This window comes from Muscardinus avellanarius (genome assembly GCF_963383645.1).
Source record: "Muscardinus avellanarius genome assembly, chromosome: 5".
Taxonomy (NCBI): Eukaryota; Metazoa; Chordata; class Mammalia; order Rodentia; family Gliridae; genus Muscardinus; species Muscardinus avellanarius.
This window is the reverse complement of record NC_137790.1, coordinates 15,203,025-15,229,351: the sequence shown is the minus strand read 5'-3', so window position 1 is coordinate 15,229,351 and position 26,327 is coordinate 15,203,025. Positions and strand designations below refer to the sequence as shown.

Genomic DNA, 26,327 nt, shown 5'->3' with positions numbered 1-26,327 from the left:
CTATACCTTCAGCATTTTTTTTTTGAAACTTGTCTCTAAATTGGTGAGGCTGTCCTTGAACCTATGACCCTCTTGTCTTAGTCTTTCAATAACTGGGATCATAGACATGCACCACTACACCTGGTCAACTTCATGGAATTTAAAACTTACCTTCATATGGGAATTTATTTTTAATAATAACTCTTTAATATTTCACAATCAATACCCTAACCAGTAAATAGATATCAAGGTATAGGGAGGTAATTTGATGGTAAAGTACTTGCCTAGCATGTGTTAGGGCTTGGGCTCAAATTCCAATACCAAAAACATAAGTAAATACCTACTTACATAAGCCAAAAAAAAAAAAACAGCTAGATATTATACCAATGCATTTATTAGATTGTACTTGGAATTTTCAAATAATTTGGGAATAAAAATACAAGAATATAAATTCAATCTCCAATGCAGACTTAGATTTTACTTTGAGTTAATACACAATTACAGAGTTTCTTAAAAGAAGTGTAACAGTAGGTAGTTGAGGTCAGAATCAAAATGAGAAATTGATAATCAGAGAACAAAAGTAATTCTTATACTTAAGGCAGACATGAATATTTGGAGTAGAGGCATTGATCACATTAATCTACAAGATTAAAAGTTTAGTAAGATGATCAACAGAACCCAGATCCAGATCCACAGGTGGGTCTGTAACAAGAAGACTGGAAAGATGGGCGGCAGAATCCAGATCCATAGCCCACGGATGAGAAGCCACGGACTCCACAACTCAGGGGTCTGAAGCCACTGGATCCACAGTCAGAGGAGTAGAAGCTCCTGGATCCATAGCCCAGGGAACAGGAACTTCTCGATCCGAAGCCCAGGGAGCCGCAGCTGCTAGACCCAAAGCCCGGAGATCCGGCAAAATTTGACTGGCATGGACTGCAGGTTGTGGGGATCCTCGGGCGGTAGCAGGATGGCTGACAGGGCCTGGACACCACGCAGGACGTCTGGCAGCTGGGCCTCTGGAAGGTCTCCTGGCAGCCACTGTAGAGAGAGGAGCCAAGCTGGCAGGTGCTGGGGGAGCCCAGGTTAGTGGTGTAGACCAGGTTGCCGGGGTAGGAAGAGCCACAGGAGGAGCCAGAGTAGGGAAGGTAGCCCCCGAAGGAGCGGGAGGAGAAGTTTCCTGAGCAGCAGCTGTAGGACATGTTGAGAGGAGATGTGAGCTCAGGTGAGTTGCAGTGAAAAGATGCTGTTGCTCCTGCCTGCTCCCAGTGATGTTTATATACCCACACTGGGCTGGGTATGATGCTGCATCAGAGACCCTGCCCTTTCTTGTGCATGTGTTTTGTTAAGTGACTAATTAACCTAGGCTATAATTATAATTAAAACCATTTATATGCCCTTAACTGTAGTTTAATCACTCTGACTTATAGAAGCCACTCTGCTTCTCTCTCTCTCTCTCTTTCTCTTTTGCCCCTAGATATAAGGTGTGGTTTGCTTCCAAAAACATTGGTCATAATGCATATAGTCTCCTCTTTCTTCAGTGAGTTGGACGATGGATATTTTGAGCATGACTGCTATTATCACCAGCAATGTATTCCTACCAGTCATGTGTTCTCAACCTGCTCCTAATTGTTTTCATAAGATTTATTGAGCATTTAGTATATGAACAATATTTAAGAGTAAGGTATGATTTAATCTTCCTAACAATCTTATGAGATAAAAATCCTAAGAACAGTTGAGATAAAAATTGAAGAATGAAGCCATGGAGGCTTGGAGAAGTTATATAGCCTCCAGGTAGTAATCAAAGAAGTCAATGATCCCTGTCATAAGCCAGGTGTGTCTGTCTCCAAAGCTTGCGGGAACCTCAGTGCTATATTGACTTGCGAAGCTTGTTCTTTCTGCTTCCAGAACCACATGTTGATTGAGAATAAAATCGAACTAGTTGAGAACAAAGAAAATTACCTTTGCTTTGGGATAATTAGAATTGCAATCAGGGAAAACACAGATTTAGACAGTCTTGAAAATCCGTTCCAGGGCTTTCTCAAAAAAATTGTATCTATATTTATAGATACAAACTACAAGGGAGATGGAAATTTTGTTTCCTATTAGTCAGAAGTTATGATTGGTGCTGACTAAAAAATAAAAATCTCTTCTACAGGAAGGAAATTGAGTGTGATCTCAATCTGGGTGATTTAGTGAAGGGTCCATTGAAGAGACAGCAATGGCTGTCAATGCAAAGAACATGCTCAGTCCATAGGTTTGGCTCAAGGCGAACATTGACACACATCTGGGTGTGATCTGCAGGCAGCCTACTTCAAAGCTTCACCTCTGGACTGGGATCTGATTAAGGATGGTACTCCGAACCAGTGATACTCTATTTTTAATTTTCTTTTTCTTGATGTACATGGATATTTAAGTATTCAGGTTAAAAAGAAAATAACATTTCATGCTGATGACATTCGTAATTTATCTGAAATATCTACCTGACTATTCTCCCTTTTGGAAGTCTCCAAATATAGCCACTGAAGGCACAGCTTCTTAATCTCTTTCTGTTACTGTTTTAGTATTCAGTTACCATGGTGATGCATATTGTAAATAATCTCTATTTGCCCTCTCATTTAGCTTATGGTCCTTAAACTACTCATGTCTTATCCACTCTGAAGTTATTGGATTCTTTTTCTGTATGAGGCAGAGAATTCCTTGTCAAACAATTCTATCACTAGAATAATTGCTAAGAGCTAGTATACTTCCAGTGAGCTGACTACCAATGAAATGCATTAACAAAAACTTGAATTTAATAGTATGCTGACCTTTGTCAACTCGGTTGGGAGTGAGAAATTCGACACCTTAAAGAGTGATTCATTTCACTTCCTACTGAGATTCTCTTTTGCTCATCCTTCTAGAAAGACAAAGCAGCATAAAATTTACTTCCGTACTAAGCAGCTAAAATTATCCTTATCACTGTAAAATCAGTGGTATTAAAAAAAAGTTCTGGAATTTAAAATGTCTCTTTTCCAACTATTATCATATGCAGCTTCTACTTTAAGGCATCTTTTGAAAAATGCGAAGCAAAATGCTATGTTTGCAATTTGATCTTTTCAACCTGTTCCATATATATCTTTAAATCTCCTGTAGCATTATTTATCCACCAATGAAATTTTGTGCTTGTTATTTTACTTACAAATTTCTACCAAATTACTCATGTTTTTTCTTTCCCATTACTTTAATCATTCTTATCCCCCAAGGCCAAAATTATACTATTTGTGCCTGAAAAGTATTCATTTCACACACACACACACACACACACACACACACACACACACACACTCACATACACACACACTGGAGAAAGCACAAAGGATATCTTTATTGTTGTTTGTCTACTGGGGGTTTCCCCAGTAGAACCCAGGACATTATACCTTTGAGCTAATCTTCCATCCCTATTTTATTTTTTATTTAGAAACAGGATCTCATTAACTTTCTGAGGGCCTTACGAAATTGCTGATCCTCCTGTCTCAGCCTGTCAAGTAATGGGATTCCAGATGTGCACCATCACATCCTGCAAGGATGTCTTTTGAAACTGATCATTCCAGACAAGAAGGAACTCGGACTGCAGTGCAGTCATTTGAAAATAGCTCAGTCCACAGGAAATGTGTGGGACTAGCAACAGTGCCCACACTGAAAATCTAATTTCTGTCTTCATGTCCATGTTCTAGGTGTCTGCCTTGATTAACATCCTGGAAAACTACTGATGATCACTAACTTGGAATTATATTTAATTATAGAAAATAAAGTCTTTTTTTTTTTGGTGGTACTGGGGTTCCTGGAAGCCCTTCTACCTCCGGGCTACACTCCCAGACCTATTTTTACATTTTTATTTGGAAACAGGGTCTCCTAAGCCAGCGCGCGCGGCTGGCTTCGAACCTGCGCGATCCTCCTGTCTCTGCCTCCCAAGCGCGGGGATTACAAGCGTGCGCACCACGCCCGGCGTCTTTTTTCTTTATGTATCTGGCACATTTTGAGTGCTCAGACATTATTTATGAAATAAAGGGATATATCAAATCATTAATATTATGTTTTTGTTTTATACCAAAGCAATAGATGCATACTGAAATGATTGCATATGCTTTATTTTTACTATAACTAGTTTTTTTTGTGTGTGGTACTGGAGATAGAACCCAGGGGCCTTCTACTTCAGAGTTATGATCTCAGACCTATTTTATATTTTATTTGGAAACAGGGTCTCACTAAGTTGCTGAGAGCCTCACCAAGTGGCTGAGGCTGGCTTCAAACCTGTGCGGTCCTCCTGTCTCAGCCTGCCAAGTACTGGGATTGCAAGCATGCGCCATCATGCTTGGCTGTGTAACTTTTAATAAAATGTTAAGTGAATGTAAAGTATTTTCTATAATTAAATATAATTCCAAGTTAGTTCTCATCAGTAGTATTCCAGGATGTTAATCAAGGCAGACACCTAGAACATGGACATGAAGACAGAAATTAGATTTTCAGTGTGGGCACTTCCTGGACAACTTTTATAGTCCTTCCTTGGATATGAACGTGTGCCTGTTTTGCCACTACATAAAATAATGGGATCATAGAAACCATAAATGGAAAGAGGGGGCCAGTTTGATTGGTTAGACGTTCTGGGTATAAACACATCAATTATGGCTTCCTTTTACTATGTTACAGATAGTGAGGAAACACACAATAGCCAGTGAAATCCATCACAAACAGCTATACAACAAGTTTCCTACGAAATTATAATGTCAGAGTATTCTGATTGGTTTTCTTCCATTCCTATAGGTACATAAATACTGTTGTTTTCTTTAGGAGATTTCCAACTGTCTAACACATCCACTTTAATTGCAGTTATTTTATAGTATGAAATGATATCTTTTTTTTTTTTTTTTTTTTTTTGCGGGTCTGGGGATGGAACCCAGGGGCATTTGACCTCCGGGCTACACCCCCTGCCTTATTTTTTATTCTTTATTTTGAAACCGGGTCTCACTGAGTTGCAGAGGGGAAATGATATCTTTTTAAAGATACCAGTTACTATAATTTTGAAGAGTAAATATTTATATACATTAGTTTTGGAACTTGGAATACTATCTAAAATAAATGTAGCTATTTTAAAACTAGAATTAGCTCTCTGTATAACATACACCATATTTTGGATCTCCTAAATATGGAGAGTCACTTCTTTAAGTAAATTAGAAAACATTCCCGTGAGAATGTCAACACATTTAAATGTGTGTATTATGTAAGTAAAAATGTTCAAAAGTACGCACACAATTTTTTTTTTTTTTTTGGTGGTACTGGGAGTGGAACCCAGGTGCTTTTCTACCTCTGGGCTATACTCCCAGACCTATTTTGTATTTTATTTGGAAACAAGGTCTCACTAAGTTGCTGAGAGCCTCACTAAGTAGCTGAGGCTTGCTTCGAACCTGTGCAATCCTCCTGTCTCAGCCTCCCAAGCACGGGGATTACAAGCGTGCGCCACCACGCCCCACTGCACACAAACTTTAATAACTGCCAAAAGCTTTAATTAATTAAGAAATGTTGTCCCAGTCTTCCACATCACTTCGTGTCACCTTTACGTGAAACAGTGCTGCTCTGAAAGTGTTTCTGAAGTGTTTACACAGGTTCCACATTGATGATACATAACACATTTATGTCAAAGTTGAAAGATCTATGATAACACAACAACAGATCGTCATATACAGAAGGTGTCCTGCATCCAGGAAACTAGAATGCAGGTCTCCGGCTCATCTTTTCTTCTACACAAACCTTAGGTACAATTTATGTTTTCGCCGGGCGTGGTGGCGCATGCTGTAATCCTCGCGCTTAGGAGGCGGAGACAGGAAGATCTGAGAATCAGGCAGGTTCAAAGCCAGCCACGCTGGTTTAAGGGACCCTGTTTAAAAAAAAAAAAGTATAAAAATAGGTACTGGGAGTGTAGCTCGGAGGTAGAAGGGTTTCCAGGAACCCCAATACCACCAAAAAAAAAAAAAAGTTCTCTTTATGGTTCTATAAATGTCCCTCTATTATAAATTTATATTTGTACATATTCTTGTCAGTAGGTTTGCCTGCTTTATCATTTTGAATATATAGTTTTGAAATGTTATACTTGTATCAGACTACATCTATATGTTTATATTAAAAATCACAATCGCTCACAAATTTCTGTGCTTGAAGTGATTGTCTCCAATCCATTCATCCTTACTCCCAAGTAAATTAGGAGCTTTCCTGAGCTGATATTTTTTCTCTTACAAATTGCTCCATTCTAATTTATTATAATGGTAATTTTTCTACATACATTATTAATATCTTCAGTCTAGAAATTTTAGGTAGTGTCATTTCCTCCATGGTTATATAACTTTTCTTATTTTTTAAAGCCAGAATTCTCTTAAGAATTGTGCAATAGCTGGTCAACAATCTCACTTCTATTCTCTTCTTGGTAGTCACTTTGTTTCTATCTGTTTGACACTCTTCTGAAATTCGTCTTCGTGGCCTCAATTCTACGGAAAAAGGGAATGGACAATTTTAGGTCAAACATACCTAAATTTAACCATATCACAACTAGAAACATATCTTTAATCTTGAAACACGCCTTTTCTATACACTCTGAAATCATGGTCCTGTTTTTCTACCTTTTACCTTATTCCTTGTGGACCTTCTTGTTCTTTATAACTTAATGCTCAAGACTGTGCATTATTTCTCTCTAGAGGAGATATCCTTCTCTGTGGCTTAAAATATCATCTGTATTATCCTATGTTATTGAAATCTTCAGAATTATATTTCCAGTTCTCACCTTTTAAAAAAAACACCTAGATTTGAATGTCCAACTACTTCTTGCCATTTCCATTTGGAAGTTTCATAAGGCTGTTTAACTTTTATGTGTAAGAAATAGAACTTTTGCCTTTCCTTAGGATAGGGAAATATTTTTTCTGTCACCTTAGTAACCAACATTTCCACCTAAATAGTTGAACTCAGTAGGAGAACTTTGGATTCATTTTACTCTATGCAGTCCATTCTAAATACTTCCTTTTCCATCTTCCAGAATTATCTGAAACCTATCCAGTCTTCTTACTGACTTCCCAATAGTCCATGATTTTTAAATCTTTGCACCTTGGGTGTTTTAGGCTGGGTAGTTCTTGGTTGTAGTGTACTTTCCTCGATGCTGTATTGTAAGGCATTTGACTATACCCTTGGTCTCTGGATGCCAATAGCACACCCCCTCTCCATGTTATAGCAGTTAAAAATGTCTCCACAATTTGACCGAGCGTGAAGGTGGCAATCTCATTCCTGGAAAAGAACCATTGCTCTAATCAGAGGCTGTCTTCTTTCTTTGTTGGGATCACTGATGATAGTTCTGAGTATGCATGTATCTTTTTTTTATTGATCCCCTCAAATCTTTTCTTGACCGTATTGCCTAATACTCTTTTTAAAATAAATAGACGGCCATATCACTCCATTGAATTATAACCAACTGATGGGTTTCTAGTATACGCGAGGTTAAACACAAATCTTCTGGATGACTTCAAAGACTATGGGATCATATCCCTGCCCACATCTCTAACATCAACTTTATACCATTTTATTTTTCCCTCACACAAGTACACTGACCTTTGTTCTACACTGCAATAGCTCAATCTTTTTCCTCCTGTAAGAAAATGCTATTTTCTTTGCCTTATATGCTATTTTGTCACCTGGCATAAAATAATTAAGCCTCTCCTCACTTTCAGGCACCATGTTCTTGGATAAATTAGGTTCCTCTGTTGTGATTTTTGGATCACCCTTGTACTTAATACAATAATTTTAAATGCATTTATTTTTCTAGTGTATAGACTGGAATAGTACTACTGAAACAATCAAATCTGTAATAGTTTCCATATCTGCCAGGAGATCAGCAGCGCACACCAACACGCCAATGAATGTGTTGCTTCAGTCGTCAACACGTCTTACAGTATTAAGCGTTTCTGCTCAATAAAATTATGTTGGATAAGATCATCCATGAGTCCTGGTCTGTGACCCACTGTGTGACACATTTCTGAATTGTAATCACTAAGATGGAGTTGAGGGACAAGAGATAACTGTGTTCTTTCTTATTCAACACTGGATCCTCAGCTCAAGGAAGTCAAAGTTAATATTCATTGCCCCAAATACTTAATGATAAATAAGAAAATTAGTAGATTTAACATCATTACATACCTCTTTACCATATCTTTTCCCCTAGGCCCACAAACCTTTACTTGATATATATATATATATATATATATATATATATATATATATATATATATATATCCCCCTGAATACATTTCAGCAGTAAACTGCACTATACCTCAACTACTCAAATAATTATAACCAAATGGTCTAGACCTGCTTTTTTCTTTTGCAACCTATCTTAGAGACAGTATATCATTTATATAGTTCTGAAAACAAGATCCCTGGAAGATAACATGACTCTCATCTCCCAACTCCAATTTTAGGTCAGCAAACTTGCTATTTTTATCTCCAAAAAATGTTAGAATCCCTTCCTGTCTCCAAAGATTTCTTGTCATACTTTGAGGCGATTCTTTTGCTTTTGCTATTACAGATGGTCTTCACTGTGCCTGTGCTTTTGGCCTTGCCTCTCTCAAGTGCATTTCTTAAAGGTTTTTAAAAGTCTTTTCTAAAAGTCTATGAGGGACTTTTCAGGCTGAAATTCAAGTTCCTAGATATGGTATACAAAACCCCCTGTTATCTGAACCCCATAATTTCATTCCTGGAGAACTCATACTCAAATTTTATCTTTGAAAGTTGCCAGTTACTTTGGCTCAGTTTGAGATTAAGGACAGAGTACATCAGGTAAAGGAATCTTGTCTCAAGAAGATCAACATCAGCACAGACTGTCAGAAGAGAAGAGACGAAAGGCAAGGCTAGAGAGAGATGGACAGGAGCCAGATTACAGTGGGCTTTGTAAGACATGGTAGAGATATGGACATTTTTCCAAGCCTGCATTGCACCTTTCCCCTCCAAAATATAAATCTGAAAATCTTATAACCCACATCACACTTCCTCAAAAAAAATCTCTGAATATCAATAATTTTCTTTTTTAGAACTTGGTTGTAAAGGATAACATGATATATTCTCTTTAAGCCGAATCTCATGGTTCAAGATAATGAAAATTAAGCATGTTCTCTTCTATTTGTTTCAATTTCATGTTGATATCTTTATGTTATATCTAAAATATGTCAATATTTTTATTAAGGCATGTTGTCCTAGGTGCTTCTTGAATCATGATGTAGTTTATAATTTATCTACAATATGAATATCTTTCAATTCTAAAACTTATATATCCTCAGTGTGTTTAATAATGTAATGCAAATCTGTAATGATGAGAACACTTTGTACATGTAAATAAAGAGATAACTATATCAAATTTCTCTCCTAGAACAAGCCTTCACTTAAATATGAAGATGGATAGAATGGTCACATAGTAAGAGTGAGACCTAAGGTTAAAACAGCAGGATACATAATTTGTAAAATTATATTCATAACCATAATGTTCAACTGTCCTCCATAAAATGATTATCTTTTGTGGTACTGGGGAGGAACCCAGGGGCTTTCTACCTCCGGGCTATACTCCCAGACCTATTATATGTTTTATCTGGAAACAGGTTCTCACTAAGTTGCTGAGAGCCTCACTAAGTAGCTGAGGCTGGCTTCGAACCTGTATGATCCTCCTGTATCAGGCTCCCAAGTACTGGTATTACTAGCATGTACTACAACACCCAGCTCCCATAAAATGATTATTAAAGCCCAGAAACATATATGGAATGAAATAAAAAGATCTAGCATGCCATTTGAATAAACCTTACATTCAAGTAATTGACACAGGGAAAAGAATTCCACAAAAAATGAATAGGGAATGAATAGCCATTGAAGTAACAAAATCAAGTTAAAAATATGGTAAAAGTAAATAAATGTAGTTAAAAGGAATCAGGGAGGTCGAGTTAGATGCTTCCACTGGCTTTTATGCAACTCATATACTAGAAAGTGGCCACAGGTTTAACTTTGCCCAGTATATAATCAATGCTAAATAAACACTTGTTACACTGAACCATCCACTCCTAACGTCTTAGTATATTAATGGGAAATGTGAAAGCTACAGAGGTCAATTTGACTTAATAGAAAAAACAGGCACTGAAGTATAGGCTCTGTGGTGTGTGGTGAGAACATGGAGTTACTCAAGACACCAACCCGATTTATAAAGGAGATAAGCCCTAACATGTCTCTACAAAATGGATCTCAGTATGTTGAGGCAAGTGATATTTAAAGTGTGCTTTGCAATTAAATTTAATCACTTTTGCTGTTCTGAAGAATGCTTAAGCTACTATACAAAGTTAAATAAAATCTTAGATTCTATATATTTACATATTCTGAATTATTTTGAATTCCGTTCATGTTTTATTTGGAAATAGTAATTAGATGGTATGTTAGACTTCAAAACTTTTCTTACTTGTACAAGTGTGATGTCCTTGCTCTGGCTTTACACATTTTGTTTACTAACTTTCCCACCAAGGTTATCCAAAGAGTAATTTGTCATATTTAAAAGAAAAAATAATCTTAAATTTCTTCTTAAAGCTCTGGTGTTGAAGGCTTGTTCCCAACGCAGCAGTGTTCAGAGGTAAGAGCTTTGGTTTGATCACTGGATTAATCTATTGGGTTCATAACTTAAAGGAGGTGGTGAAAACTTTAGGAATTAGGGCTTGGAGGACACAGGCCATTGAGGTGTACCCTCAAAAGGCCTATTTTAATCTCATACTATCTGTCCATTTACCACCTTCTTCTTCTTCTTCTTCTTCTTCTTCTTCTTCTTCTTCTTCTTCTTCTTCCTCCTCCTCCTCCTCCTCCTCCTCCTCCTCCTCCTCCTCCTCCTCCTCCTTCTTCTTCTTCTTCTTCTTCTTCTTCTCTCTCTCTCTCTCTCTCTCTCTCTCTCTCTCTCTCTCTCTCTCTCCTCTTTCTCCCCTTTCTGGACACCATGATGCGAACACACTATCATCATGAAGTTCTGCCTCCCATAGGCCCAAAGCAATAGGGCCAAGAGACCAGGGATTGAAACCTCTGAACTGTGAGCCAAAACAAATCTTTTCTCTTTTAAATTTACTTTCTCAAGCTTTTTGTCACAGTGATGGAAAACCGACCAGTACAGCCAGTAAGATAATAATCTTAAGATATCAAGAAATAACTATTTGTGTTCAAAGCTCATAAAAAATTAGTTCATTAAATGCAAATACTTTTTTATATTGTAGAATAACAAAAACACTTGAAATAACCCCATAGTTTCTATGTGGAAGTTGTATTATTATCTGACATGTAAAATTACAGTTTCTCAACTTCGACAATTCTTTGCTATAATAAAGACAGAAGATGTATCTCTGAGAGAAACGAAGTAGTTGGCGGCCAGCCCTATCATGAAACGAGGTTTGATGTAAAGGGCCATTTTCAATTAGAGTAGGAAGAGAAAATAAGCTAATTTATAGAAGCCATCCCTGAGGACTGGCCTGTGTTAAGGTGACAGGGTGATCCTAGTAGAAAAATGGTCTGGGTGGTAAGAAGCTGAAATAGTAATTCAGATGTTTGGAACCACTGACTCTACAAATAGAGATTTTTATTAATTGAATTTATAGCATAGAGACCTTCCTCTGGTGGGGAGGAAAGCATGATTTCTGGCTACTGATGGATCTATAAGAGCCCTTGTGGAGAAATTTCACCATGGTGGACACTGAGAGAACAGAGTTCAGAGAGGAGGAACAGTAGCTAGGTTAAAATAGACACAGGACTAGATTGCATTGACCAAAAATTCTATCAGAAAATAGAAAGTTAATTGTGCAGCTATGAACATAGATATGCATGCATTAGTTTGGTAGTTTGGTTTGCTTTGATGTACAGATACAATGCACCAATAAAAAATCTAAAAATAAAAAAAGGAAAACAGAAAGAGGTATTTACACTGTTGTGATTGTGATGTATAAACAATGTTTCTGGTTCCTTTGTTGCTTCTATCAGAAGGCTCTGAATTTCACCTGCTGGATTAGGGGTTATATACCCTCACCCTGCGGGTGTGATGCTCTTGGTAGCCAACTTCAATAGCTTTCTGCATTTTAATTTGCATAAGAACATGTCCGTAGTGTGCTATCTAATTTCCGCTGAATTGATTAACACCATCATAAATATGCATGCTCGTATTTCATAGCCCATAGCAGTTTACCATTCTGTCTTAAACTGTAGATGATTGTTGCATACTCAGTGCAGTTGATCATCATTGCCAGCCTCAATTGTGACTGAGAGGGTCACTTATAGGGTGCTGAGTTGAACCACTTTCCTTTCTCTCTGCTTACATTTTTATATTTATTAAGATTATCTTCTGGTCATTTCTAATGTGGCTTTGCCATATTACAAAGCATGCATTTGTATTTAGTAACAACTAACAGAATATGTATGATAGAAATGGCACATAAAAGGCAAAGATATCATTGTATAATCATGATATGCCATAAGAATCAGATAAGTTTATGGAAAAATAATTCTACTTGGCTCTCTTCACCAGCTGGATGAGGATGGGATGCCTCATATAAGTGGATTTAAATTATATTAGCTAAGAAGATGGAGATGCCATCCTAAATACTTGAAAAAGTAATCTACTATCAAATTTATAGAGTGTAAATTTTTAATGGCTCCTTAGGGGCTGTGTTTATAAGCAGTAAAGCAAATACCAAATTATTTTCTTCAAGCACACTGAAAATTGCTGAGCAAATAAAAAGTTCCAAAGCAGTGTTTCAGAGAGTCTCATTTTCCCATTATTTGAGAGTCCATATTACATCTGGAGATGGACCTGGATGTAGCGATGTAGTGGCCGAAAGAACACACAATGGTAAGGAACAGAGCAGGAGCTACACAGAAAGAAAGATCACAGGATAAAAGAAAACTTCTAAAAATGCATAGAAAAGGCACTGAGGGGATCTCAGATTATGCTATACCCAGTTTTAAAAGACATAGAAGGAGACTAAGACAGTTACTTATATATTTATGATAAATATATATATATATATTTAATATATAAATATATATTTATTTATATATAATATATAAATATATTTATTTATATATAATGTATATAAATATATATTTATTTATATATAAAGGAATAAAGGATATTAAGGATATTAATTAAGGAATTAAGGATATTAATAAAGGAATAAAGAAATAAAGGATATATATAAAGGGAGGGAATGGGGCATACTTAAGTATTTAGTGGATATTCAAAATGTTTAGGAATTGAAACACTGAATATTTAGTTGTAGGATACAAAAAAGTATATTTATTGGCTCACTCAATTACAGTGAGGTCAAGACTTCCATGGATGTTTTTATTTGGCCACAAATTATAAACATTTACAGTCTAGTAATAGTGTTTATAGATTGTTTTTAATATTCAAGAAACTCTTCATGTTGTTTCACGTATCTTATTTTTCCCTCGTGTAACCTTGTGATACAAATACTATCATTATTTCTTTTACATTAAGGAAAATGGAATTTTGAAGAGGTTCCATAATATGTGCAGGGCAAATAACCAATAAGGCTAGAGATGGAGATTTAGAAATACATAGTATTTCATGTGGTCTTACATATTCAAGCAATTTATATGGGTTTACTCTCACAAAAGACAACTTTGCAACTAAACAAATATACCCATTATCTAAATGTATGCATCTAATTTTTTTTTTTTGGAGGTACTGGGGGTGGAACCCAGAAGCTTTCTCCCTCTGGACTATACACCCAAACCTATTTTTTTATATTTTATTTGGAAACAGGGTCTCACTAAGGTGCTGAGAGGCTGTAGCTGAGGCTGGCTTTGAACCTGTGTGATCCTCTTTTCTCAGCCTCCCAAGCGTGGGGATTACAAGTGTGCGCCACCACCCCCGGCTAAATGTGTGCATCTATTAAGAAGCTAATCTAAAGTACAAAAGTAAGAAGATCCAATAGGTAAAGAATCTTACTGCGGAACCCACAAGTGTGACATTCTGATGATCTGCCGATCTTACTATTCAGAGGATAGCAACGGAGCCAAGACACAACTTGAAATGTTGGTTGGTTAAAAGGCTCAGGGATTCGTTTTCCTTTTCTTTTTTTTTTTTTTTTTCCGGGGTCTGGGAATGGGACCCAGGGGCATTCGACCCCCAAGCTACACCCCCTGCCCTAATTTTTTTATCCCTTATTTTGAAACCGGGTCTCACTGAGTTGCACAGGGCCTCACTAAGTAGCTGAGGCTGTCCACGAACCACAATCCTCCGGGTCTCAGCCTCCCGAATGCTGGGATTACAAGCTCCTCTGTCATTTTTAATGGGATTGGACATTATAGACACTGTGCCAACCATGAGGACCATCCTAGTACTATTGGCATTTTCGGAAGAAGAGTTGCAATTAATAATTGAGATATGAATTTTCAAAGACTCCCGGCCATTAAGGAATAATGTGCCATGAACAGGCAGAGCCTAAAGAGCATCAACTCCACACTACTACACCAGCCTTGGAGTGATGCACCTGCACTCTCTCTTCTTTTTTTCTACAGTACTGGGGATAGAACCCAAGGGAATTCTTACATCAAAACTATACTTACAGCCCTATATTTTTTTACTCTTTATTTTGAAACAGGGTTTCACTGAGTTGCAAAGGACCTAAGAAGCTGAGGCTGTCCACAAAATGAGATCCTCCTGTTTCAGCCTTCCAAATACTAGGATTAAAGTGTGCACCACCATGCTCAGCTGTTTAAAATTTTCTTCTTGGTTCACTGTACTCATACAGCTTAGTTGAGTACAAGATGGTAGAGGCATACATGCACACATAACTTATTAGCCCTTCCCCGATTTTTACCTCATTCCCCTCCCCCTCTTTCCTCCTCATGTTTGTCTTAGTGATTGACTTTGATATATTTATTAATCTGTTATGTGCATTAGGGAATTTCCCTCTTCTTCCTCCCACCCTCCTCAGTAATGTCACATTATTTGCTAATTTATGGCTTCCCCTTCCTCTTCTTTCATGTTGCAAAGACTTTAAAGTTCAGTTGGCAAAGATTTTAGCTGACATACACATTCATTTTGAGTTTCAAGATCATTAGCTAGCAATGTCTTATTTAACATTCCCAACAAAATCATGGTAAACTAACAGCTGATCTTGCAACCATCAAGAAAAGGATCTTTTACTAATGCCTGTGGGCTAATGGGTGCCAGGGGCACTCTGTTCCAATGTAAGTGTCTGTATCACTTGTCAGTGGTTCTTGTAATATTCTCTGTTGTTAATCATGAGTTAGTTCCTCTGGAGTAGAATTTCAGGAGATAAAAGACTCTTCTAAGAAATATTTATGCATTTTTTACCTGTTTTACTCTGATACAACATAATGATCAATGAAAGTTTAAGAAATAAAATATTTTAATTTAACTATAAATAAACTTTGGAAACAAAATTAATTTTTGTGTGCAACTGAGAAAGCAACAGTTGGTTTGTTCATGCTTATGTAGGGCTTATGTTTACACAGTAGTGATGCCCTATTGCAATCTCAGTAGATTACAAGCAAAATCTATTCTATGTCCCTTCTCCTTGCCTAGTTCTTTTCCTGTTTAGGAAGAAAAGTGCAGTCCATTTCTGTGTTCACTTAATTTTTCATAAGCACTCTGTTTCCGTGGCCATTCTCATTGCTGTGACCTCAACATGTGACAAGCACAATGTGAGAGGGAGGAAGATTTATTTGCTTACAAGTCTGAAAATTTTAGTACATATAAATATCCCATTTATACCAGCTGCAAACAGGAGCTTGGACCGCAAGCCTCAGGGCATGATGATTGGAAGGAGAGAAAGAAATGGGACAGGCAGGGACACACAGCCCCAGGGACTCACCTCTAAGCACGGCTGCCTCTAGAGCAGTAAGTCCAAAGAATATTTTATTTTCAAACCACAACACAAGCTTTTTGAGTCCAAAGCAAATCTACATGTGATTCATCAACTGCAAAGTTTCTCTTTGGAGCACATGCAGTCGAAAACTTATTTCCAAGAAAGTTGAGCACAGGTTCAATCTTTTGCACTGAAATCTGATTTTTTTGATTGACCATAATACAGACACTGAAGCAAAAGTAAAAATCCTTCATGAGTCATTATTTTCCTGAGATGATGTGTTTCAGAAAGAGGACCTGATGACCAAAACATCTCCAGCTCAGGTTTCTGCACAATATCTTTCACAGTAATGCTACAGCAAACAAACAAACAAACAAACAAATAAATAAATAAACAACTTATGGTTCCTAATTGTCAGTGTCTTTTTTATAGGACTGTAATTTACCAGTTATTTCTGTGTAAATCCTGCTCTTATAAATATCACTGGTGAGTATTCTCAGGTTGAAAGAAACTAATATAAAGATATTAGAAAATATGACAGTCACCTCATATAATTCAAGGAGACTGCACTTAGAAAAACAAAGGCAGCTGGGGAACAGCCACCATAATGAAATGTAAACCCCTAAATTCCTAAGTCCTACTTAATGTAACACAATTATCAATTTTATTCCTCATAATAGTTTTGTAAATTAACTACTATGTTCATTATCAGATAAAAAGAGATGTGTCAAAATTTGTCTTAAAATATTCTAGTAAAAACTTATAAAGCTTTAAGTCAAGACTAGTTATGTCTGTTTTCATTATCCAACCCTATCATCTGCCTTTATTAAGCCACAGAATAAAGTTAATTAACTGTGATATGTGCCTATAATCCTAATACTTGTGAGACTGAGACAGGAGGATGGCAGGTCTCAGCAACAAAGCAGATCCTGATCAACTTAGTGAGACCTTGTTTAAAAAAAAAATAATAAGGAGTAATGGGCCTATCTGGGAGGTATAATGTCCCTGGCATTAATCCCCAATACCATTAAAAATAAAATAAAATAAAAGTAACAATACTGAGGAATGAATGCATGCTGCAGATGAGATGAGTTCTTATTATTATAGTCTTTAGTAGTTACACTCTTTACAAAATAGGTAGCAGCTAGAGGGAATGAGAATATCTCAGGCAAATCCTAAGTCATATGTTGAAATTTGGCAGTAGGAACCAAAAGGCAGAATCATTCTAGAATTCATAAGTATGTTCCTTTCCTGTCAATAATTTGAAAATAAAAATGTTGCCAAATAGAATTTCATTTGGGACGTCAGTAGAAATAAGCTCACTGCGCCAACTATTTCTCTCCATCTGTTGACAATCGATTAAGAGAACATTTCTACATCATTTTCTCAGAATCAAGTTTGTAGATCCCAAGAATGTACTAAATGTGTTTAGATTGTGTTTCTTGTTCTCCCTGGTATAGTAATAGACCATGGAAAATCACCCTAAAATCGTTGATGCTAAAGCATTTTTCAAGTTTGGTTTATAATCTGCAGAATATGAACAACCAATTCCACCTCTTCACCTTCAGTGTCCTCAGAACACATGATGTGAAGTCCCTGGAATCAGTTTTATAGTTGAGACATTAACCTCAGTGGTCATTTGCCCAGCAGGAAAAGTAAGCTGCTTGAATCACAAAGTCAAACATTATTCACTTTTTTATGATTATGAGCATGGTAATAGCTTCCCCTTCAATTACATGTCTAGAGTTATTTTGCTGGTAAAGTATCAAAAAGAGCATTTAGAAGAGATGCACTTAGATATTGTCCCTTTGCAGAAATTCTCTGAAATAAGAGCAATAACTCATTACCCAGAATATGGATTTTGACTAAAACTGATTTCAACAAAAAATTACAATATTATCTGATTCAATGAAACTTGGAAAAAAATTTCAGTCTCTTTCAATATTACTACCTGGAAGAGAGAGGCATAAAACTGTAATCTTCTTCTCTTCCCTTGCAAAATCAAAATGCTCTTGAGAATATTTAAAAATTCTTATAGGGGAAGAAAACAAACCTGATTAACTTCCTTAGTCAAATATTAACTTATAAAGATAAACGTTGTATCTAATCAATTAACATTTGGAACACCAAGGTTCTAAGCAATTAACATTAGAAACTGAACTGTAGTGATTTGGAATTGGAATACAACAATTTCACTAATCCTATCAGGAAACAAAGTAGAGACTGAAAGAGGAGTCTATAGATTTTGAAGTAGACAATGAACATAGAAATAATGTGATGGTTTAGATTTAGAATGTCTCCCACGAATACAAGGTAACAATATTAGAAATTTGATTGCTAAAAAATGATCCCTGGCATGTGGCCATGGAAACTATCTATGGCTTTCTCCGCCCCTTCCTCACCTCCACTTCCAACCTCTGTAATGTGAGGAGTGAAGACCTTGTGTTCACTTCAGTTCCTTCTGCCATTTCTTCTGAGCTCCTCAGACCCAGCCTAGCAAGGACTAAACCTCTAAATCTCCAAAAAACATGAGCAAATGAATCTTCCTTCCTCTGAATTGAGTGGTCAGCCATTTTGAATTATGACAATGAGAATGATCAAAATAAGAAAAGAAAACTTCGGACAACTTTAATTCTATGACAATTCACTACCTCTCTATCCACCTTTTTCAGTTTAAGAGCTTCTGTAAATGATAACTACATCTTCTCATGATCCTCTGGAAATACCCTCCAAAAATGTCATTGCACATCTTACTAATTTACTATCTAGTTATATTTTTAACCTATGGTTAACTTTCATGAAACTCTTTTTGAAACAGTTATATTATTAAAAACTCACAGGAAGCTGAAGAATAGTCTGCAGATTTCGTTAATACTTCAACCAGCTTTCTCCAATAATGACATCATCTAACTACTCTGATATCAAAACAGGAAAATTAGCACTGTTGCAATAAATTATAGGTAGACTACAAATCTAAGTTTTATTCATCTACATATTCATGCCTTTGTGGCTGCATGTTCATGGATCTAAGTAATGTATTCTTTATATAGATATGTGTTGTTACTACCACAGTCTTGCTAGAAAACTCTTCCATTAAAAATCAATTATTTAAATGTCACACGCTTATAATCCCAGCATGTGGGAGGCTGAGACAAGAGAATCATGGTTCGCAGACAGCTTCAGCTACTTAGTGAGGCCCTTGCGACTCAGTGAGACCCTATTTCAAAACAAAAAATAAAAAAAAATAGGGCATGAGTGGACCTTGACAGTAGACTGCTTCTTCTGTATTCTATCCTTAGTACCACAAAAAATCAATTATTTAATACAAAGATAATTTATAAGCATAGTTTTCTTAGCTTAAGCTTCTACTGAAATATTATAGAGTAGGTGAATTAAACAACAAACACTTATTTCTTATAGTTTTGGAGGCTTAGAATTATATAAAATCAAGTTTGTGGCAAATATGGCTCTGGTGAGGGGACTTTTTATGATTTTCAGGTGGCCATCTTCATTCTATATCTTCAGATGGCAGAGAAAGAGCCATCATCTCTTCTTATGTTTAAAGGCCCTAATTCCATGATGGAAGCTCAAACTGAATGGTATACCTAAACATCATTACATCCCAAAGGCCCATCTCAATAAAAACTGAAACTTCAGCATATGAATTTTAGAGGGATACCAACTATAATGAACCTGGAATGTGACTACACATTTCTCATTTTTATGTTTATTAAGTTTTATTTAACAGTTAATTAAGAGGTTTAAAAGAGTAAATATTGTTTTTCCTGGGCAGCAACATGAGACAGTAGAGTAGTATTGGATTTAAGTGTTAGGATGGGCATTAAGAAAAATTAAATCACAATGTCACACTTCTATGTAATAATGTCTCTTTTACTCAAGTCACTCTTTTACACTGTTGGTGGGAATGCAAACTAGTTCAGCCACTATGGAGATCTGTGTGGAGATTCCTAAGAAAGCTGGAAATAGATCTACCATATGATCCAGCTCTACCACTCCTGGGTATTTTTCCAAAGGGGTTGAAATCAGAGAACTACAGCAACATATGCATACCTATGTTCATAGCAGCACAATTTGTAATACCAAAATATGGAACTAACCCAGATCTCCATCAACAGATGAATGGGTTGCAAAACCATGGGAAATACACACAATGGAATTCTATTCAGCTATAATGAAGAACAAAATTATATCATTTACAAGAAGATGGAAAGTCCTGGAGACCATTATGTTAAGTGAGATCAGCCAAGCACAGAAAGAGAAGGTACATATGGTTCCTCTAATATGCCCAAACTAGGAAACATAAAGGATACCAGTGGGAATCAAGATAATGGAGGGGAAATTTCAGCAAAGTCTGAATGGAAAGGTAGGAGAGGAGGAAGGCTGAACTTGCTTAATGAGGGTCCACATCCAAATATGTGTAAAAATATGAATATGGCATGGTTACCCTGGACAATCATTGGTGGGAGGGTGGAAGGGAAAACGGGGGCGGGGGAGAGAGAGCACCAAGTATAGTTTAAATGTATACCATTTATGTTCAATAAAAAATTTGTATTATAAAAAAAGATAGCATCGTGTTTAGCCAAAACTAGAGGACATCATGCTAAGTAAAGTAAGCCAGACATATTAGGGCAAATATTTCAGGATGGTCTCACTTCATGATGAGCTAAAATAGTCAAAGCAAAAGAACCAGAGAGCTGATTGGTGGTTTCCATTGGCTGGGTAAGGAGGATATGATATGGGGAGGTGCTGCTGGTCAAACAGTATAAATATTCAACTGAAAGATCATAAGTTCTGAGCATAATATACAGCATAGTGATTGTGGTTAGCAATACTCTACTATACTCAAATTTACCAAGAGCATGAATCTAAATATTCTTGTCACAATAAAAAATTAATGAATTAATGAATTAAAAATGGCAACTGTTATATGATGGATATGTTAATTGGCTTGACTGCAGTGATCATTTTGTACAGTAGTCCCTTGGTATACATGAGGAATGGGTTCCAAGACACCCACAGTTATCTAAACCCATATATGCTCAAATTCCTTATATAAAATGACAGAGTCTTTATATATAGCCTATGTTCTTCTATATATTTTATGTCATTTCTGTTTGACTTCCAGTATCTAATGCAATATATATTCAAAAACATCACCGGGCATGGTGGTGCACACTTGTAACCCCCGCGCTTGGGAGGCAGAGGCAGGAGGATCATGTAGGTTGGAAGTCAGCCATGCTGGCTTAAGAGACCCTGTTTCCAAATAAAGAAGTATTTTAAAAAAATAGGTCTGGGAGTGTGTAGCCCAGAGGTAGAAGGGCTTCCAGGAACCCCAGTACCACGAAAAAACAAACAAACAAACAAACAACAAAAAAACACATCAAATTGTATTTTTCACATATATAAAATTTCTATGTGTCAATTTTAACAACAAACTTGAAATTTAAAAATAAAAATTACATAAATAGGTAAAGTAGATCTTCCTTTGAAGTTATGAATATTATTTCTTTTTTCTTCTTAGTTTCCGTAATACAAGAAAAAATGTTTTCACTGCTGTGCCAGGTGCAGAACTATGTTCTATAGTGAACATTACCAATTTTGCATACTGTTGTCAGAAAAAATTGTGGAAGGACTGAACGGGGGAAAACAAATTACAATGTGTCTTCTCTGGTTCACTTTCAGAAAATCTCTACTTTTCATTGCTTTCTAATTATTGTATAATTCTATATTTTGTGAAAATTTGACACTAATGCAAAGATTTCTGTCCACAGAAATTTAGTGCAATGGAATGCCATTGATTTTTACTCTGTGTACAGTGATTACTTTGCCCAGTATCTTTGTGAATTTATTTCCATAATAACAGCCTATACAAGTGCATTCTTTGAATTATCTTGTGAATCAGTTACAGTATATTAGTGTGCCCTCATTTATTATTGAATTAAATAAGTAATTCATATGTGTTTGATTATTTAAATGGGAATTATTATCTTACCTTTTTAAAGTTTATCTGTTAGCATTTTAAAAAGCTTATCAGTTAACAATATTATGTTAAATACACACATATACATACATATATAATTTCCTCTTTTCCAAGGCCAACTAGAAAATTTTAGAATATGATGGGCATGTTTACAGAACACTCTATACATGCTACTACCTACATGAATCATAAAAGCTATATAGGTCTTAATTTTGTGCAGGATAATATATAAGCATCAAATTTCAGTCTTCTCTCAATTAAGGGACATTTCTTCCTATGTTCTTGCAAGTTATTTAATATATCTCCTAGAACTTTTGTAATTAGCTTTAGTATTCTGGTTTTTGCAATTATTTTTAATAAAAAACGGGTTTTGGAAGGTTTCTAAATGATTTTATCTATGTAAATATTCTTCTGAGAAGAATTCAGAAAACCTAATCCCTCTTGGATAAAGTACATCTACCTTCATTTTCAAATGGTCTAGAAATTACACCAGAGACTTTGTAATTACTAGACAAAAAACACAGGACAACTTTCCAACCTACAGTCACTGAAAGAGACTTCCTCAATAAGATTCCCAAAGCTCAGGAAATAAAGTTGAAAATTAGTAAATAGTGTTACATCACATTAAAGAGCTTCAATGAAATAAGGGAAACAATCAAGATCTTGAAGAGCCTCTGATAGAAAAATAATATTTTGAATATGTGAAGAACTTAAAAACATTATCGAATTCAGGTCAATAAAAATGGGCTCTTGTTCTGAATAGATACTTTTCTAAATAAGAAATACAAATGGCCAACACATATGAAAAGTATTCCACTTCAATAGCAATCAGAAAAATGCATATTAAAATAGCACAGACATGTCATCTAACTCCAGTTAGAATTACAATTACCACTGTGATTGAGGTTAGATAGAATTTCAGCGAAGTTTTGATTTATATCTCAGTGATGGCTAATGATGTTGAACATTTTTTCATGTATCTATTGGCCATTTGTATCTCTTCTTTTGTGAAGTGTCATTCAATTCAGTTACCCATTTCTTGGTTGGGTTATTTGTTTAGCTAGTGTAGAGTTTTTTGAGCTCTTTGCATATTCTGGTATTAGCCCTCTATCAAAGTGATGACTGGTAAAGATCTTCTCCCATTCTGTAGGCTTTCTCTGTAGATTCTTGATGGTTTCCTTTGATGAGTAGAAACTTTTTAGTTTGATGCCATCCCACTTGTTAATTCTTGCTTTAATTTCCTGTGCTTTGGAGGTCTTGTTGAGAAAGTTACTGTCTGTGTTTACATGTTGCAGTGTTGAGCCTATGCCCTCCTCTAACAGCTTGACAGTCTCTGGTCTAATTTCCAAGTCTTTGATCCATCTTGAGTTGATTCTTGTGCATGGTGAGAAGTAAGGATTTCTTTCTATCTTTCTACAAATGGGTAGCCAGTTTCCCCAGCATCATTTTTTGAAAAGGCTTTCTTTTCTCCATCATATGAGTTTGGCCCCTTTGTCAAAGATCAATGGACCCTAAGGGTGTGGATTTGTTTCTGTATCTTCTATTCTGTTCCACTGGTGAGTATGACTATTGTGCCAAAATCATGCTGTTTTTTTTACTACTATGGCTCTAGAGTATAATTTGAAGTCAGGGATTGTGGTGCCCCCTGCATGGTTCTTATTGCTGAGAATCGCTTTGGCTATTCTAGGGCTTTTCTTTCTCTATATAAAATTCATGACTAATTTTTCTAGGTCTATGAAGAATGTTGTTGATATTTTGATAGGAATTGCATTGAATCTGTAGATCACTTTTGACAGAATGGTCATTTTGGAGATATTTATTCTTCCTATCCATGAACAAGGGAGATCTTTCCATCTTTCAAGGACTTCTTCAATTTCTTTCTTTAATGTTTTATAGTTTTTGTTGTAGAGGTCTCTACATCTTTGGTTAGGTTTAGAAAGGAAGACTAGGAGAGGAAGAAGGCTGAGGTTGATTAATGGAGAAGATACATTTGAATATGTATGAGTGTGAATGTAGCCTGGTCAACCTGGACACTCATTATTGTGAGGGGGGAAGGTGAAGCAGAGAGGACAGTGCCAAGTGATGTGTGCATGTATGTTTGTATCACTTTGAACCTCATTATTATCTATATTTACATTGTACAAGTGAAAATTTAATAAAATTAAAAAGCACTTTCCTCATGTTACAAATGGATAGATCTACAATGCTGGAAGAATCAAAGATTGCATATTTTTAAGGAAAATATCATTTTACATATCAGGAATGTGAAGCTCAAAGAAAGTTATATGTAGAAGATCTAGTCTACTTAGCAAAAAAACCAAGACTATAAAACACCCAAGTCACAATTCTTCCATAAATGTACAATTCACAAATGCAGTCAATCTCCATATCTGTGCATTCCACCTTAATAGGATCAAAAGTATATTGTAAATATGTCTCAACTAAACAGGTATCAACTATTCCTCCCTCCCCGGGCATCACTCCCTAAACAATTCATTATAATACATATTTATACTGTATTAGGGATTGTGAGTAATCCATAAATGACTGAAAGTATACAAAGGATGTACATAGATTATATGAAAATACTATAACATTTTATTTAGGGACTTGAACACTCATGAATTTTGATATGGAGGAGTTCCTGGAACAAATTCCTGGCAGATACTAAGGGAGTGCTGCATACATTTCTTTATGAGAAGTCAGAGTATGCCTCCTCAATTATTATATATTTAGTCAACCTTTCATTATTCAGTTAACATTTTTGTTATTGTTTCTCTGTCTCTCTTTTCTTCTTTTTCTCTTACACACACACACACACACACACACACACACACACACACACACACACAGAATAACTCATCCCCTATATATTTAAAGATAATCACAATGCTCTCAAGTACCTGAACATCATGTTTTCTCTTTTTCATGACAATATATCAGATTTACTCAAATATTTTATAATATATTTTATAAATATTTCATCATCTATTTGACATTATCTGGGAAAATTCTAACTCAAGTTTGTTTTGAAAATGCAAATTCAAAATCAAATATGACTGTTAGCATAAATATGACTGTTAGTGCTCTCATTTGAAAATTTGATGAGAATGTTGGATTCATTATGGGGAGATATTCAATAAGGCTGATTAAATACCCTACCCGCTCTGATGGTAGAAGTTATAAACTTTTTAGCTCTTAGATGGTGGAGAGTTCAACAAATATCTCCATTCACCAGACCTGGTGCCATTTCTTAGGAAAAAGAATTTCCCAGGGCAGGTGCTGTGAAAACCTGCAGCCCCAAAGAAAAATCACAAATCTCATTTTAAAATCAATAAAGAACAGTGAGATCATATTGGATGCAAAAGCAAAAGAGTTTATTTGGTTAGATATAGCTGAGCAACCATGTACTTTTCAAGAAAAATGTGTGTATTAATGAATCACTTGTCTCAAAATTTCAGACATTTGACTCTGTATTTTGCTCACTCATTAATTTCCCAGCCTGAAAGAACTAGTCTGTTGGCCCATGCTTGATACAAGAGAAAGGGTATAGAGAGGGGTTAGCTAGCATTGCTGAAAAGCTTAGGATAGTAGTAGTTCTAAGTAGACTCTAAGATATTTTGCTTAAAGAGTATGGAATTCAACAAGTTTATCTTCAGAAGGCTGATCCACAGGTGGGTCTGTAACAAGAAGACTGGAAAGATGGGCGGCAGAATCCAGATCCATAGCCCACGGATGAGAAGCCACGGACTCCACAACTCAGGGGTCTGAAGCCACTGGATCCACAGCCAGAGGAGTAGAAGCTCCTGGATCCATAGCCCAGGGAACAGGAACTTCTCGATCCGAAGCCCAGGGAGCCGCAGCTGCTAGACCCAAAGCCCGGAGATCCGGCAAAATTTGACTGGCAGGGACTGCAGGTTGTGGGGATCCTCGGGCGGTAGCAGGATGGCTGACAGGGCCTGGACACCACGCAGGACGTCTGGCAGCTGGGCCTCCGGAAGGTCTCCTGGCAGCCACTGTAGAGAGAGGAGCCCAGCTGGCAGGTGCTGGGGGAGCCCAGGTTAGTGGTGTAGACCAGGTTGCTGGGGTAGGAAGAAGCACAGGAGGAGCCAGAGTAGGGCAGGTAGCCCCCGAAGGAGCGGGAGGAGAAGTTTCCTGAGCAGCAGCTGTAGGACATGTTGAGAGGAGATGTGAGCTCAGCTGAGTATAACTGAGAAGATGCTCTGAGATTCAATGTCCTGTCTGGACCCCAGGTTATATATACTCTCACGCTTGGGTGTGTCCAAGTTCCCCATACGCCATGTTCCTTCTTTTTCTATGAGAATGTTTCTCTAGGTGATTGAATGTATCACATGTCCACAGGCTTAATTGTACTTTAATCACTCTGGTACACTTAGCAGGAAGCCACTCACTGTTCT

The 26,327-nt window shown here is 36.5% G+C and overlaps 1 protein-coding gene across 1 annotated transcript; it reads right to left on the bottom strand.

The window, feature by feature from the left end:
• Positions 1-647: 647 nt before the first annotated feature.
• LOC308263442 (uncharacterized protein) lies at positions 648-26,086 on the bottom strand (the record flags this gene model as incomplete). The annotated part of the gene is made up of 4 exons (XM_080696467.1): positions 648-1,235; positions 6,418-6,494; positions 15,915-15,981; positions 25,574-26,086. 4 exons carry the CDS (start codon positions 26,084-26,086, stop codon positions 648-650), a joined length of 1,245 nt encoding a protein of 414 aa, XP_080552593.1.
• Between the last annotated feature and the right edge of the window lie 241 nt (positions 26,087-26,327).